The following is a 16174-nucleotide window of genomic DNA, read 5'->3' as shown; positions in this document are numbered from 1 at the left end:
CTGCAATACTAGCATATGTAGTAATCATTTTTATAGGGTGGGGGGGCAAGATTTTAATTCATTGAAAGTGACAAGCACTTGTATTGAAGCATTAAATAGATCACTCATACTTTGCATGATGGTATAACGAATTGCCTTCAAACTCCTTTTTTCCCCTCCATTGATTTTGGTACATCTGTGAAGCTTTCAGAAGGCAATTTTGTCCCGGTATTCATGGTGAAAACATGGGGTGTATGACACACACTAAGTAAACAATTGTTTTTTTTTTCAAATATTTTAATTTACAAACACACTTCTGCAATTACTGCAGAGAATATCATCGATACATGCGCCTTCATTACACAGTCACATCTATGGGCAATGAGTAAATATGAGTAAATACTCCTAAAAATAAACAATTTAGTAATTTCAGATATCTAATGAATAAATCTTGACAGAAAAACATTCTACAATATACATGGTTGCTGTGTTACTTGACTGGTCCCCAAGGGTGCAGTATGGATCCCATCTTCTTTTTCTCTGAAAAGAAAAAAATAGTTTTGTTGGGTTACTGAGAATGTGAAGAGAAATTTTTTTGAGAACGGTTTTCATAACCAAATGTGTTCAAAACAGCCTCTGCAGCAGGGGAAAACAAACAATTAAACCAAAATAATCTGTATGAAGAAGCAGTTGTCATTGGCTTGGACTCGTAACTAGCCATAATTCCGCGGATAGCACCAATCCACAATTGTCTGGAATTGCCCTATTGGATGTACCGGTAGTTTGTTTATGTGTTATTGATTTGCTGATGAATATAGAATGCTACTAATCTAAATATGCTAATATTGTGAACAATGCAAGACAGATATATTTTTTCTCTCTGAGCTGTGACATCCAAAAGTCCCAAAGTGCTAAAAGTGTAACCGCCCCATTCTGCATGAGGTTGTGAATAGAATTACACGATTAATGAGCAAAATCTTAGCAGAAATTTTAGATTGATGTAGAACAGAGCCGGTCATAAAATAGGTTAGTTATGCAGTTATCATTGATTCTCTTTGCGCCTTTTCCTCAGCTGCCAAATTTAGTCAAAACATTTCAAATTAATCGTTTACAGATATGTATTTTAAAATTATTTTTAAATAAATTTACAAATGGAATCAGTACTACAGTTTGACAAACAATGTTTGTATCAAGTAAAAACAAATTTATTTTTGGGTTGTGGAAATTTCAACAGCAATTTGTAATTATATAAAACATGAATTTTACATGAAAACATTCACAGCTTTCTGACACGTAATGCAAAGTATAATCATTTACAGAAGTTATAACAAGTCTTTTCAATAATGAAAAGTGGTACTTGTATGAGAAAATAAACGCAATCAAAGTGAACATTTTATTTCCCCCCTGAGTACAGACTCCCCTTCAAACCGAGAAGCCCCCAGTGTTAAAGATAAACTATACCTGGTTCAGGAAATGACTGAGGATGTCTTTGTACATAGTCTTCAATATACCAATCTCTCTCAGCCCAATGTCTTCGTTCAAACTGCCTATAGTAATAGCCAAGCGCAGCACCAATAACAAAAGCAATGGCATGTCGGTGCAACCCTGAAATGAGAAAGTCAGCAGAATTTGTAACCACAAAAAGCTGAGACTGTACTTCGTAAACTCTTTGGCGACACTGAAGTCAGCAAAAGCATGTCAGTGGCAGTTCAAAAAGAAAGGTAATAAACTGTTATTATAAATGGAATCGTCGCATAGTAGTTTAAAGCAGGAGGGCCGTCACCTGCGCACACGCAGGAATCAAGTCCCAAGCGACTATAACAACATACGCTAAAAACGCAAAAGCTCATGGGTAGACGCTTGTTTGTAAACAATGACACGCTATGGCCATCTGACGCATGCGCAGGTGACAACTCTCCTGCTCCCAAATACTGTAAAACACGTCTTTTTAGCTAGCATGTCATTTCACTAATTCAAGATAATTTAGAATAAAGTAGATTCTCACAGTGAGATTGTTGGCACTTTAGCTAAATTAAGATTTTGTTAATTCATGTATTGAGTCAAATTCACTCAAAATGATAGATATGTAGCTATTTCAATGTGTTTTACAGTTCATCTAATCAATTTTTGAAAAATAGAATGGAGACATCCAACTTTTTAAAATTATATTAATCAGTATAATTCATTACAACATAACTATATTCTGGACGCAATGATCCCGGGACCCGCCGTAGGCGGCAGTATTTTCATTCGAGGTCAATTTTGGATCACCAGGTGATTCCTAAACGCGTAATTAGGACTGAGTCGAGAATCAATTTTGGGTGCCAGAAATCATCCAAAGACGTTTATTTGGGTATAATTTGCGCTGTCAAGACAAAGTTCAGGCTAATAAAATAAGATTAACGACGTTTTCCCACAAGAAAAAAGTGAATTATTTGTTGAAAAAAGCGGAGAAAAATTGATACGCAGAAATCATGACGTTGACTCTACGCATGCAATGCAGCGTCCTGGAAATTGTCTACAGTACACGTACACGCATCTTTCGATGACGCGATTATTTTGCCAGCCAGCCCAGGACGCCGTACAGACATTGTACTAAGGTAAGAGCCTTTGCCCTTTTCCACAAATTTTATTGCTTTACCTCTAAAACTCTGCACACCATGCTATGATCATTCAGTGTTTTGTACTAAACGACTCATCGCTTAGCAAAGCCAATTTTCAGGATTTATTGGCACATGATGTCATGAATCAGAGAAACTAATGACCAAAAATAAATATTGCATCGTATATAAATGATGACAGCGATTTACTAGGCCTATGGCCTGTGAACTCATATGATGTGTGTGCACGGTGCGACTAGTAACAATTACCTAACCTACCAGTCCTTCACGGCCACAGTTGTCGCGATGCATCTCAATAAAATAGCATCTAAAACCAATTAAGGCCGATATGTGTAAATACTTGTACATTAATAGTCTAGTCTATGCAACCAGCAATAATGACATGCAAGAATGGCATTGGCAAAATGATGACCTCGGATGTAGCCATGTCTAGGGCCATGGATTTGATTTATAGTCTTTGCCCATTAATGTAATGTTATAGTGTCTATGAAGTATGTGATCATGATTAATCTTCATGATTATTTGTGACCACACCATTGATTATTCGGCATAGGCTACCACACACTGTATAATATTGAGCAGAAAGTCATGCAAGAAATTGCATTTGATTCACCACATTGGCATGGCTGGCTGTATTCATTCTTACTTTTTCATGATCATTGTTTGGCTCACTACAAGTTTCTTGCGATTTAGGCGGATTTTTGTCACATGCAAGAAACAGCAAGAGCTGCAATGTGTACATCAGAGTGCTTTTATCATGCTTGTGTTGTTGCTATTGTAGGTAAATGGCCACAGCAGGAATGTACATAACTGTCATTTATTAGGCAGAAACTGATAGGGGCCAATTCCTTGCGCTCACTACATACACATGTACATCAGTGAATGTTTTTCTGTTGCCAGCTGCCATTTTTGAAATGGTGCCACCGATCAACAGTTCATGCCACTCACCTCAACCTTAAACAATGACATGTGTTGTCATTTGTTATTATTTTTATTTTTATGGAAATGAGTTACCTTTTTCTAAAATAAACAAAATTTGATAGTAATATCATGTAAAAAAAAATTGTTTAAAATGATTGTATTTGATATAGACTGAACATGTTGGGGAAAAAATAAATCTAAAATAATAAAATCCCTGCCTAACTACCCAAACACCAAATTTGTTTTTCATTGGCCTCATAATGGTTTGAGATCTTTTTAATATGATCCACATAAATAATGAGGGATGAACTGGGATTCTGTACAAACAGGTCCATGACTCATTTACAGCCCTGTCATTGGTGATACCAGGATTTTACTCCTTATAGCATGTGTGTGGGCTGTCTTATGCAAACCAACAATGCTGTTTTTGCACATGGTCAATTCACTACGGTTATATATCAGATGACACATTACCATTGCCATGCGATAAATTCATTACTTTCACCGGTTCTATCAGTCTGATGGGATTGATATCATCATTGATAACTCTATGAAGTACAATTACATTCCATATAGTCTCTTTGCACCTACTTTATTTCTTATTCATTCTGAATGGACAGTTGGATGAACATACAAAAGCCTAAAAGTAAGGGGGTATATTTGTACAACACCCTGTAACTTTGCATGATATGGGTCTATAATACTGTCTTGTAAACAGTTAACTACTGGTTTTGTACAGTTTATTGTTGCTGCACATATACTTATTGAAAACAACAAGATATAGTATTTTCGGCAATATGACTACTACCAAATTGGTCGGTGGTGATACCTATCATTTGGGTCTTCCGTCAACACTTATCTGCTTTTGCACCATGAGTCGTTCCATGCACATCATACCAGATTTAATCATGACACTCCGTTTACAACACTAATTTACCTCATTATAACGTAAATGTGCATAACCTGTGTTTTCATTGAGAGGATGCTTGAATGTACGGTAGTGCTTTCAGCATCCTCTCACTAGTTATTTACAATGTGCCTCAAGATTTCATTTATGGAAAGTCCAATCATTTAAACAATGTTCTTCCTATTGAACATTCCTCTACTCAACACCTTACTCAAATCATTCATTACAATATATAATCCTTACCACTTGTTTTTTTTCTTTCTTCCAGGCGAGATAATTCAACCATCACCTGTATCTCCTATTGGTTCAACTTTTTACTTTATTCTTACTCGAATTTTTTTGTAAACTTGTTGTATATTGATGGTTAAGATAAAAAATAAAAACTTTATTTTTTCCTTGTTCATTACAGACGTTTATTCTATTCTATGCTGAGTGATGTCTAATAGCAGCTGGCCAAATTACAATCGAGTGGTGGGTGGGTCACAGTCAAGTACAAATAAGCCATTCACTGCCAAAGAACAAATATAATCATTCTTTCCGATCAAGTACTTTAACCTCCCCCTCTTGATTCAAATGACATAACCAAAAGACTTAAGACATCACCTACTTCCTATAACACACAACACCATATTCACATAATTATTCATACATGTATACATTGTCACAGCAAAATCAATTACATAAATTTACCAACAGCTCCAGCAAATTATCGGCCCATATTAACTATAGCCTCTTTTGTAATCCCTCTAATACTTATATTTTGTGTTTCAATTACATGTTAGTCCAAAAATGTCAGCTTCTATTATTTGAACACAATCCTATTATCAAGGTCACGTTTGTATTGCGCTGGTCCCGCTAACTCTGGGTATTTTCATTTATGATTAGGCTTCTATCATGAGAAGTATCCATGCACATGTACAGAAAGTTTGTGTACGTGCGTGCAATAAAAATAGAGGGCGCTAATGTTTCGGTCCACCGTGCGAGACATAATGTCCACGCGAACAAAACCTGTTAAACGATTTGTTTTTGTTTAACGATTTTTTTTTGTTTCATTGCCTATCAGTGCAATAGTCTACGAGAAATACAAATGCATATTATTATAAACATTCAACACATTTTAATGAACAGAGCTTCGCTTGACGTGACCTATGTCATTCGAGAACAATATTTTCCAGAATAGTTTCTTACCACTCAGCGGAGGCCTCCTCGTTAATCCATTGTTGACTACTGATGAAAAAAAGCCAAACGATCCGAACGCTACTGTATGAGTGTTCACTGTGGGGTTTGGATCTGGCACAACCATGTTGAAGCCACAGTCAGGGTATACGGACAAAAAACAAATCCAAACAGAGCCCAGAAGCGAGGACACACAGACTCGACTGAACCTTTTAAGTTATCTGAAAATATTGATGACCTTTAACCTTTGGTGTTCATTTACAACAAGATAGGCAGTTCGACCCACAATGCTTTACTTTGACTACTTTTCCTGTACGGGAAATTCAAGTTTGTCTTGCTGATAAGGATTTCGATAGTGAAGATTTTACAAAATTGTCTACTTAAGAAATGCACATATGTTATTGGGTGAGTGTTGAGAGCATGGACTAACTAGAATTGTCCTAATTTTTCTGATTATTATTAATTTCGAGTATACTTTCGTTTTGATCACAGTGATAACAGTGTTTTGATAAGCAAGGATGATGAGACCATAGGGATGAGACAGACCATGTTGTTAGGCAACAGGATGCCTATGTACACTAACTATGTTATTTTGTTTTATTTATAAGGACACATCACCTTCTGCTTATAATGGACCGTCGCCAGAATCAAGAAGCCGCTAAATATGCACTGGCTTTAAAATCGTTAAATGTTGCAGACAAACATTATAAGAATGAAGACTTTGGGAAAGCGTTCGCCAATTTCCTGTTAGTTTTAAAACTAGCTCCAGAGTGGAAAACAGACGTGGAACATAATTTCATCGTTACATTGCAGCATTGGACTGATACACTAGAGAGTTTGAGCAGGGTTTCAGACTTGTTTAGATGTTACGAGCAAGCCAGTGAAGTATTGCCGGATAACGAGATGATATTCAATGATATGGGATCATCACTATTCAGGTAGGATAGGATCGTGTTAGTCATTTGTAGCATTGTGTTGGCTCACAGATAATGAGGAGGGGGGTGATATCAATATGCGAAAGACCATTAATAATAATTTAAATGAATTATTTTAATATTGAACAAAACTTTTGTTGGGAAAAATACATTAAAATAATTAATAGTTTATATCAATTCCTCTGTTAAAAGCATTTACATTTATACAATGGTATACAATGTGTTTCATTGAAGTATGAATTTGCTTTATGGAAATTTGCGAAATATTTATAATACAACTTCACATGAAAAACAACCTGTAAATTTCCAGTCATACTTACAAATGAAATCATAACAAACCTGGTTTCATTCACTATTTTGATATAAATTTCGTCTCTGTTCCCGCTCACCATAATGGTCACAGTTTATACTGTGAACATGGAATCAAACTTATCTTCTCAAACATGTAAGTCTTATTTCTAGTCATAGAGAGGGTTCATACCTCAATGATGGCATAACCTTTGGGTGAATTTACCTGATATTTGTACCATATTTGTAATATTTCACTCACAATTGACTTTCAGGCTTGGATTCAAAGACGAAGCTGCATCTTGTTTCAGGAAAGCTTTACGAATCAATCCAGGTTTCCTGGATGCAAAGGACAATCTACAGAATGTACTCTCGGCACTGATAGAAAGATGGCATTTTAGAATGCTGAATGACAAAGTTAGAAATCATGCTTTTCAAAGTGCAATCAGAAAGGCAATACAAGATGGCCATGACACAGTGCTGGATATTGGTGCAGGCACCGGAATATTGAGGTTGGTTGTTCACATTGATGTCACTATTCAATGATGTATTTTGAGTTTGAAGCATTCGCCAACAAGGAAAGATGTTGATCTTTTTTTCGGGGGTGGATATGTATGTGTGTGATATGCAATGATGATCTTGTGTGACTTGGAGAAGATTGCGAGACAAACATACATTTCCAAAAGTTGATATTTGTGAATCTGTAAAAGAACTGATTATTAATGTTCATTGTCAGTGATATTTGAATACAGCTGCATATTCCTGCTCATTTGTGTTTCTAACCTTTTTTTTCCCACTGCATTCCGTCATGTGTTGGTTAGAAATACCGTACATTCAATTGACACACACAAAATGTGATCTCTTTCAATAATCACAAAAAACAAGCTTCCTGTGAGATTTTCGTTGCATATCACTGTACTTTGTTATCTGTACATGTCTTATAAATCTTAGTCTATAGTGATTAACAGGTACAATTATTTTCAAAATATTTACTGTAAAATGGCTAATTTTCACTGGGTTAAAATTTTGCTGATTTACCATTCCAGGCAATATTAAAACCTGGTGAATAATATTATGTGCATATATATTTAAAAAAATATAAAATACGTCCCTATTTTTATTGTGGTAATAATGTGTTTCTTTCCCAGTATGCTGGCAATACAGTCTGGTGCTAAACATGTATATGCCTGTGAAATGTCAAAGACGACATATGAAATGGCAAAGGATGTGTTAACTACCAACCGCATGTCAGATAAAGTGACACTATTACATACGTCATCGAAAGATATTGTCATACCTAAGGATATTCCACAAAGGTATGATGTTAGTAACTCCATGTGTGTACTTTCTGTTTTCAGCTTTGTCACATCATGGGTTTTATTTAAATCTAAAATTATCAAATCCAGACTTGATTTCATCTACAATAAACTCGAGATTTACTTGTATGTAGCTGCCGCTAAATATGAATTTGGTATGACCTCCAAAGGTCACACATCCTGGCATTTTATATGACCTCCAAAGGTCACACATCCTGGCATTTTATATGACCTCCAAAGGTCACATATCCTGGCATTTTATATGACCTCCAAAGGTCACATATCCTGGCATTTTATATGACCTCCAAAGGTCACAAATACTGGCATTTTATATGACCTCCAAAGGTCACACATCCTGGCATTTTATATGACTTCCAAAGGTCACACATCTTGGCATATTCATTATTGATGAACAATTTCTCACTTATTTTTCAAGTTCAAAACCTGTTTAAGATGGAAAAAATATAATAATAGAAAGATACAATGTATAGCTTTTTTAAAATAGCAATATTCAGATGTGTTAAATTCTACTGTAAAGAAGCTATGTACTGTAAAATCTGTATTAGAATCCACATCCCTAATAGAAGTAGCACCCATTCTTTTTGAATAATTGAAAACCAAAAATTCATCATTTCTCATATGTTTAGGTGCTCTAATAGAATGTAATGTAATATTGAATGTTTTGTGTTCAGGGTATCCTTGGTTGTCACGGAGACTGTAGATTCTGGATTGTTGGGAGAGAATATTATTCAGACATTGAGTCATGCATGGAAGCGTTTGTTGATAGAAGACAACACAGGAAATAAGGTAATGATGACCAAGATTTATTGAATATGTTTTCCCATTCTGGCATATCAAATACACAATGTGAAATTTTTAAAAATAATGAATTTATTGCAAATTGAAAACCTCAAAAGAAAGGTGATTGTCTCACCATGTTGTGTTCGATATGGGTCCCATAGCTATGTAATCAATGCGTGTAAGATGCATTGTTTCCATGAAATTTGAACTCAAGCTACATGATCACTCTACATTAATCACAAAATGGAAATTGTCATACTGTAAAATACTTTATTTTAGCTGGAATTCATTTTTGCTGTTATATATGGAATTTATTTTCACTAATTTTTGGTGACTTAAATGTAAAATATAGGAAAAAGGGGATATTTACTGGATTTTATTCCTTGAATCACTCCTTTAAGTATTTTATAGTACTTTTATAGTAATTTTGTTTTATTACAGTTAAAACCTCAAGTGATCCCCGCTGGAGCTACAGTCTTTGCACAAGTCATTGAATGTCAAGAGTTACGAAAGCAACATCGGTAATATTACTGTAAACAAAATATAGACGATTTTTAAATTTAAACGTGTTGTATGAAATTTACAGTGATATATTAAGGTAGCTACAATTACAAAAATTATTCAGAAATCCTCAAAATTCAGCAAGAGGGGTTGGGTAATTTTTTTAAATTAATCAAAAATGTGTTTTTTGAATAGTTTACAATTTACCATTTCTCTATTGGATCTCAGGTTTGTATGGTTGATTTTGCACAAACCTGATACATACATAGAAGATCATGTGCCTTGGTTTCTATTTTAAGATTTGTATTCAAAATCGTCACCTACCCCCGGTAGCCTCAATGACAATTTGGATTAAAACATCCCAAAGATGACCATGTCTTTCACACTATCTACTGCATTTTCTGATTTACCCACATTTTACAGGGTCATAGTTGATGCCGTTGATGACATTGACTTGACATGCTGTGACATCATCAGCCCTTGCATGATGGGACAGTGTAATGACGGCGATGCAACCATATCAGTAGAACCATACTCAAGTGAGATACTGCAGCGAGTACACGGTGGATATACTCCAATAACTGGTGAATTTCAGACAATCAACTTTGATTTTAATAACCCACAGGTAATTCCCAATGAATGTTCAGTTTGTTCAGGTACTCTTGCAGGTAGGCAAGCTGTGATTTATTCGCTATTGTGTGCTACCTATGGGCGAGAGATAGCTTGATTTGAATCTGCAGAAGATTTTGTTCAAGCAGGCCAGGTTGATTATGGGATAGTGCATATATAAAAAGGTCCAGAGAGAAAATAGGCATTGATTTAAAAGTTAAAAAAATAAATACATTTTATTATACCACAGTGTCATGGTAATTGTCAGGACCATTGCCAGTGTCAGTAATTGCATATCAAAAAACATAATTTCTTTACTGATAACCCTAACAACCCTCATTTTTGGTGAAACGCAAATTTTTATTCTACGCAAATTAGTCTATATTTATTTAATTTGTATGCAAATTAGCCATGTTCCTATACACAGAAATTGATTTTGTTCATTTACTTCCTTAGATGTAGTGGATGACTGGAACATCACTGTTAGGAATTCTACTATAATGACTAACATGGTGGTCGTTCTTTCTTTATCTTAAATCTGTATTTAAATGCATGATTGTGATAAAATTTAAAAAAAATAAATAAAATAAAATATCAACTCCATCTGCCTACCCAATATTTTGTTAGTCCACTACTGGATACAGTTATCATTAGTTTTTGCCATTCATCAAAAATAGTTTGCATGACTACGTAGAATATTGATTCATGTGTAAAGAGTTATAAATGTAGGTTTAGACCCTGACCATAAACTTGCTTTGCTGAAATTCAATTTGTCTTTAGCTTGTACAATCATGTGAACCTGGTGGCCCAGTGAGGGAGTATGCTGTACCAGCCATAGCCACGGGACGTGTTGATGCTATTGTTTGTTGGTTTCATCTACACCTTGATAAAGATACGAGTATTAGTACGTCCCCAGATGGTGACTCATGTTGGGAGCAAGCAGTATTTCCTGTGCATCCCAGTCACTGTAAACCAGGTAATTTAGTATGGACAAAGTTTCTATGGGGAGGGGGTTCAAAATAATTTATCATTAAAACTACAAATCGGTGCAACTACGTATGATAATGACATTGTAACATGGAGAAGCTGTGGTATCGCACCACCACTTTATCACCATTTTCTATGTAACAACCCACTTGACTTGACTTGATTTGATATTGATCCATTTTCAACTTGAGTATGTCACTAAGGAAAAGTTATTATATGTTTTAGAAATTGATAATGGATGTACTAAACTCCATAATTAATTATCTAGCCAAATAAAATAAGGGGACTAGGATTATAATGTTTATAAACATTCCTCTTCACAAACAAGTCATTCCTAGGAAAGCTAACTATAGTATCACCATATTTCTATTTACAGGCGTTGGGTATATTTCTAAGGGTGACTGTATCACGATTCAAGGTGCCTGCATTAATAATACTCTAAACTTTAAAATAGTTAGAATAGAATCTAGTCAGTCATGTCACACTACAGTTGGATCTCCGACAAGTTTGGATAAGAGTGGTCATAAGATAGAAGGCAAACATTGCAACAAATCTTCTACAAGTAAATTGCCTGATACCAAACTTGTGTCTGCTTCTGGTGATTCTGTTAGGACAGATAAAAGCGATTCCCAGCCAGAAGCGGATCATTCTGTCAAAGTTTTCAGCGTGACGTCAGAGGAAATCGCAGCAATAAATCACGTTAAGTTTCAGGACCTGTGGTGCCAGGTTGTCAGAAATGAAGTCGTGAATCGGAGAAAGCAGACTCAAAAGGGTGTGGCACAAAATGAGGAGGCAACAAATGAAACAGCTGAAGCTTGTTCCGATGTTGTAATCATGGATATGACATCAGGACTATCATTGGCCGGTGTACATGCTGCAAAAGCAGGGGCCACCAAAGTAATTACCACAAACCAGTCACAGAAATCCCAGCAAGCCTTGCAACATATTGCAAAGTGTAATGGTATAGCTGAGGTAGTCTTGGTATATGGTGAAGGAGAAGATGATGAAATGGTGGATGTCTTGGTTACAGATGTCATCGATGTCACTGGTATACTCAAACAAAGGGTATTGGAGGATATTGCATTTGCCAAGTAAGTATGAGCCAGTCTTTGATTGGCCTTCAGAGATAGCATGTCCAACTTATATGAGAACTCAATCAATCCATACAATTTCTTGTGTGAGTGAGTTTTGATATGATCAGCAATTTTATTACTGGCTGTTGGAATGTAAACAAATTATTGTAGCCAAGCTAATTCATAGCACTTATGGTGATGTTTGATAGTCTTTTTAGTTTTCGTGATACATTTTTTGGGTATGGCCATTAGATATATTATTAAATTCTTTGTAAAAGTCTAGATGTCTAATTCTGTATTATCAAACTTTAGTGTTTGCATAGACACTATAATGATAAAGTTGATGCAGGACTACTTGCTATAAACTTGTACTTTCACTACTTTTAGTGCTTGTCCTAGTATAACCTCATCTCCCACAACATAAAAATCTTTGACCTGATGTGCTTTCATTTTGCAATGAACTGTAACTGTATCTGTAACAGAGGTTACATTAGGAACAGGATTATTTTGAATATTGTCAAATGAAGATTATGTTTTTATGAATGAGACAATAGCTGCAACTATTGTTTTTTTTCTCTTCTTTTATTTTTAATTATTCATTTCCTGTGTCATCAGTGTCAATTTGTAATGGCTGTTTCTCCCAGTCACATGTATCGTATAATGCGTCACTCAGCCAAGATAATGTTATCACTTCAGCAGCTGTATTCATGATAACAGATTTCTATCAGGTTTAGTTTTCCAATCAATTCTACTCTAAGAAATGTTATGAATGATGAGACTTCATCTCTGAACTCTTGGAATCATTTAATTCACTGATGTCTAATTTTGTATTTTCCAGATCTACTATCTTAAAACCAGGTGGCTGTGTTTGTCCATATGGCTTGACAATATATGCAGTGTGTATTGAGTCATGTACATTACAACAAGAGAGTGGTGTTATTGACAACGATAGAACATTAGGATTGCATATTGCACCATTTATGAATATATTCCAGGTCAGAGTTACACTGTGACTTGTTATCATTTGACATTCGCTGCAACTTTTTTGTAATTGTTTGCATTGCTATTTTTCTTCATGTTTTCTTCATGTCACATGAATAGTCTAATAATAGACCATTTTCCGTTCACTGCGAGAATCACACGTTATGCGTGAAATCGAACGTAAAAACAGGACAAACAAAGGTCATAGCGTCGTAGTCGCGTCAAACATTGCGTGGGATTCGACAAACGCGAAAGTATTTCGGGGACATTTCCATGCTTAATAATGTGCTGTCCACATTTGATGATAGGCAATTTCGATTAAGTAAGGGTATTTGGAAGCAATATTCCTCTGTCGAAGATCGGCCGATCGGTGTGAGCTACGAAATAAAGAAATTCTAGTTCAAAATCAAATCGTTTGATTTTTGCGGCAGACGTTCGACGCGCGTCTTTCATGCATCTCGCGAGATCTCGCAATTGTACGGAAAATCACCTATTTTGTTCTTTTAATCTTGAATATGAACTATACATATATTTACAAATGACTTGTGATTGGCTGATTTTGATAATTATTTGTTACTGTAACTCTTTTTGTTTCTGCTGTTCCAGACGTCCACCCACCAGGAGATTGACTTGTCAACTCTACCGCACAGAAGACTGACTGAACCATTCAAGCTGTTTGAGTTGGACTTTGATGCCCCAATCAATCCGGAATCTGACACCCTTCCACCTTTCTTGGAAAATTACTCATCTTTACATATACCAGTTTGTGAAAGCGGCAATGTCACAGCAATACCGTACTGGTTTGAAATCCATTTGGACAAGAAATACTCAATATCAACGTTAGATGAAGAGCCACACTGGAGGCAAGCGGCCATCATTATTAATGACAGCATGAGTGTTGTGAAGGATGAGATAGTCTGTATTAAAGGAAAATTACAGAACAGCTGTCTTGATATTGAGCTTAATCATGGTCAAATTTCAGAAGAATCTAATTCTACGGTATAAATAAGCTGACGAGCAGAGTTGTTAGAAGGATAGATCACCTGATTAAATTATTAAAATCACCTGATTAAGTGTAAAATTATTCTTGTTGATTTCTTAATGAGAATTAAAAAAAAATAAAAAAAAATTTCTCTTTTCAACTTGCATCATCTTGCTGACAAGAGCTGTATTTTTCTCAACTTTGCAGTACTGATTTGTAAATATTTTTTATCAGGCTGGATTGGAAAAACAAAATCCAAACATGTTACTGAATTGAATTTCACTTTGCCATAAAAAAGAATCTGAAATAACACTTTATTTATTGAAAATGAATGAAAACAAAAATGTATTTTTTTGTCAAATGAGTTTTGTGTAGTCTACTTGTGTATCTCGTAACAAATTCAATCATGTTCAAAATGAAATAGTGTAATAATTTTTATTCTAATAAAAATTTAAAGACACCATTAAGAACTATGTCTATCACTTTGAATCTTGTGGAAGGATTGGTAAAAGTATAGTTAAGATATAAATGCCAACAAGAAGTATGTCTTTCCCAATGTTTCCCATGGAAGGATTGGCAGAAGTACAGTTAAGATATAAATGCCAACAAGAAGTATGTCTTTCCCAATGTTTCCCATGGAAGGATTGGTAGAAGTATAGTTAAGATATAAATACCAACAAGAAGTATGTCTTTCCCAATGTTTCCCATGGAAGGATTTGTAGAAGTATAGTTAAGATATAAATGCCAACAAGAAGTATGTCTTTCCCAATGTTTCCCATGGAAGGATTTGTAGAAGTATAGGTAAGATATAAATACTAACAAAAAGTACGTCTTTCCCAATGTTTCCCATGAAAGGATTAGTAGAAGTATAGGTAAAATATAAATACCAACAAGAAGTACGTCTTTCCCAATGTTTCCCATGAAAGGATTAGTAGAAGTATAGGTAAAATATAAATACCAACAAGAAGTATGTCTTTCCCAATGTTTCCCATGAAAGGATTAGTAGAAGTATAGGTAAAATATAAATACCAACAAGAAGTATGTCTTTCCCAGTGTTTCCCATGGAAGGGCAGTTAAAATATAAATACCAACATAAAGTATGTCTTTCCCAATGTTTCCCATGGAAGGATTGGTAGAAGTATAGGTAAAATATAAATACCAACAAGAAGTATGTCTATCCCAATGTTTCCTGTGGAAGGGCAGTTAAAATATAAATACCAACAAGAAGTATGTCTTTCCCAATGTTTCCTATGGAAGGATTTGTAGAAGTATAGGTAAGGTATAAATGCCAACAAAAAGAACGTCTTTCCCAATGTTTCCCATGGAAGGATTAGTAGAAGGATAGGTAAGATATAAATACCAACAAGAAGTATGTCTTTCCCAATATTTCCCATGGAAGGATTGGTAGAAGTATAGGTAAAATATAAATACCAACAAGAAGTATGTCTATCCCAATGTTTCCTGTGGAAGGATAATTAAAATATAAATACCAACAAGAAGTATGTCTTTCCCAATGTTTCCCATGGAAGGATTTGTAGAAGTATAGGTAAGATATAAATACTAACAAAAAGTACGTCTTTCCCAATGTTTCCCATGAAAGGATTAGTAGAAGTATAGGTAAAATATAAATACCAACAAGAAGTACGTCTTTCCCAATGTTTCCCAATAGGTATTTATATCTTAACTATACTTCTCCCAATCCTTCCATGGGAAACATTGGGAAAGACATACTTCTTGTTGGTATTTATATCTTACCTATACTTCTACCAATCCTTCCATGGGAAACATTGGAAGGATTGGTAGAAGTATAGGTAAAATATAAATACCAACAAAAAGGATGTTTATCCCAATGTTGCCCATTTAAGGATTGGCAGAAGTACAGTTAAGATATAAATGCCAACAATAAGTACGTCTTTCCCAATGTTTCCCATGGAAGGATTGGTAGAAGTATAGTTAAGATATAAATACCAACAAGAAGTATGTCTTTCCCAATGTTTCCCATGGAAGGATTGGTAGAAGTATAGTTAAGTTATAAATACCAACAAGAGGTATGTCTTTCCAAATGTTTTCCGTGGAAGGATTGGTAGAAGTATATGT

At 35.1% G+C, this 16174-nt stretch overlaps 2 protein-coding genes and 1 long non-coding RNA gene across 3 annotated transcripts; 2 read left to right on the top strand and 1 right to left on the bottom strand.

Annotated features, from left to right (window-relative positions):
* Positions 1-255: 255 nt before the first annotated feature.
* Positions 256-5831, bottom strand: LOC100375442 (NADH dehydrogenase [ubiquinone] 1 subunit C2-like). The gene is made up of 3 exons (XM_002739333.4): positions 5617-5831; positions 1441-1584; positions 256-519 (listed from the first exon to the last, which is right to left on the bottom strand). The coding sequence occupies exons 1-3, from the start codon at positions 5729-5731 to the stop codon at positions 470-472; spliced, it is 309 nt and encodes a 102-aa protein (XP_002739379.1). The 5' UTR covers positions 5732-5831; the 3' UTR covers positions 256-469.
* LOC146747198 (uncharacterized) lies at positions 2525-4831 on the top strand. Its single transcript, XR_014929185.1, has 2 exons — positions 2525-2579; positions 4697-4831. It is a non-coding gene; the product is annotated as an uncharacterized LOC146747198 (long non-coding RNA).
* A 7-nt stretch (positions 5832-5838) lies between the features above and the next one.
* On the top strand, positions 5839-14547 carry LOC100375736 (protein arginine N-methyltransferase 9-like). Its single transcript, XM_002739335.4, has 11 exons — positions 5839-6009; positions 6213-6542; positions 7103-7339; positions 7976-8143; positions 8836-8950; positions 9386-9465; positions 9869-10070; positions 10835-11030; positions 11418-12132; positions 12953-13109; positions 13702-14547. Exons 2-11 carry the CDS (start codon positions 6235-6237, stop codon positions 14098-14100), a joined length of 2577 nt encoding a protein of 858 aa, XP_002739381.1. The 5' UTR covers positions 5839-6009; positions 6213-6234; the 3' UTR covers positions 14101-14547.
* The last annotated feature ends 1627 nt before the right edge of the window (positions 14548-16174 follow it).

Source organism: Saccoglossus kowalevskii, chromosome 4 (assembly GCF_978046115.1).
Source record: "Saccoglossus kowalevskii chromosome 4, keSacKowa6.1, whole genome shotgun sequence".
Taxonomy (NCBI): domain Eukaryota; kingdom Metazoa; phylum Hemichordata; class Enteropneusta; family Harrimaniidae; genus Saccoglossus; species Saccoglossus kowalevskii.
The sequence above is the reverse complement of the archived record's forward strand: the minus strand, read 5'-3'. Positions and strand labels throughout refer to the sequence as shown.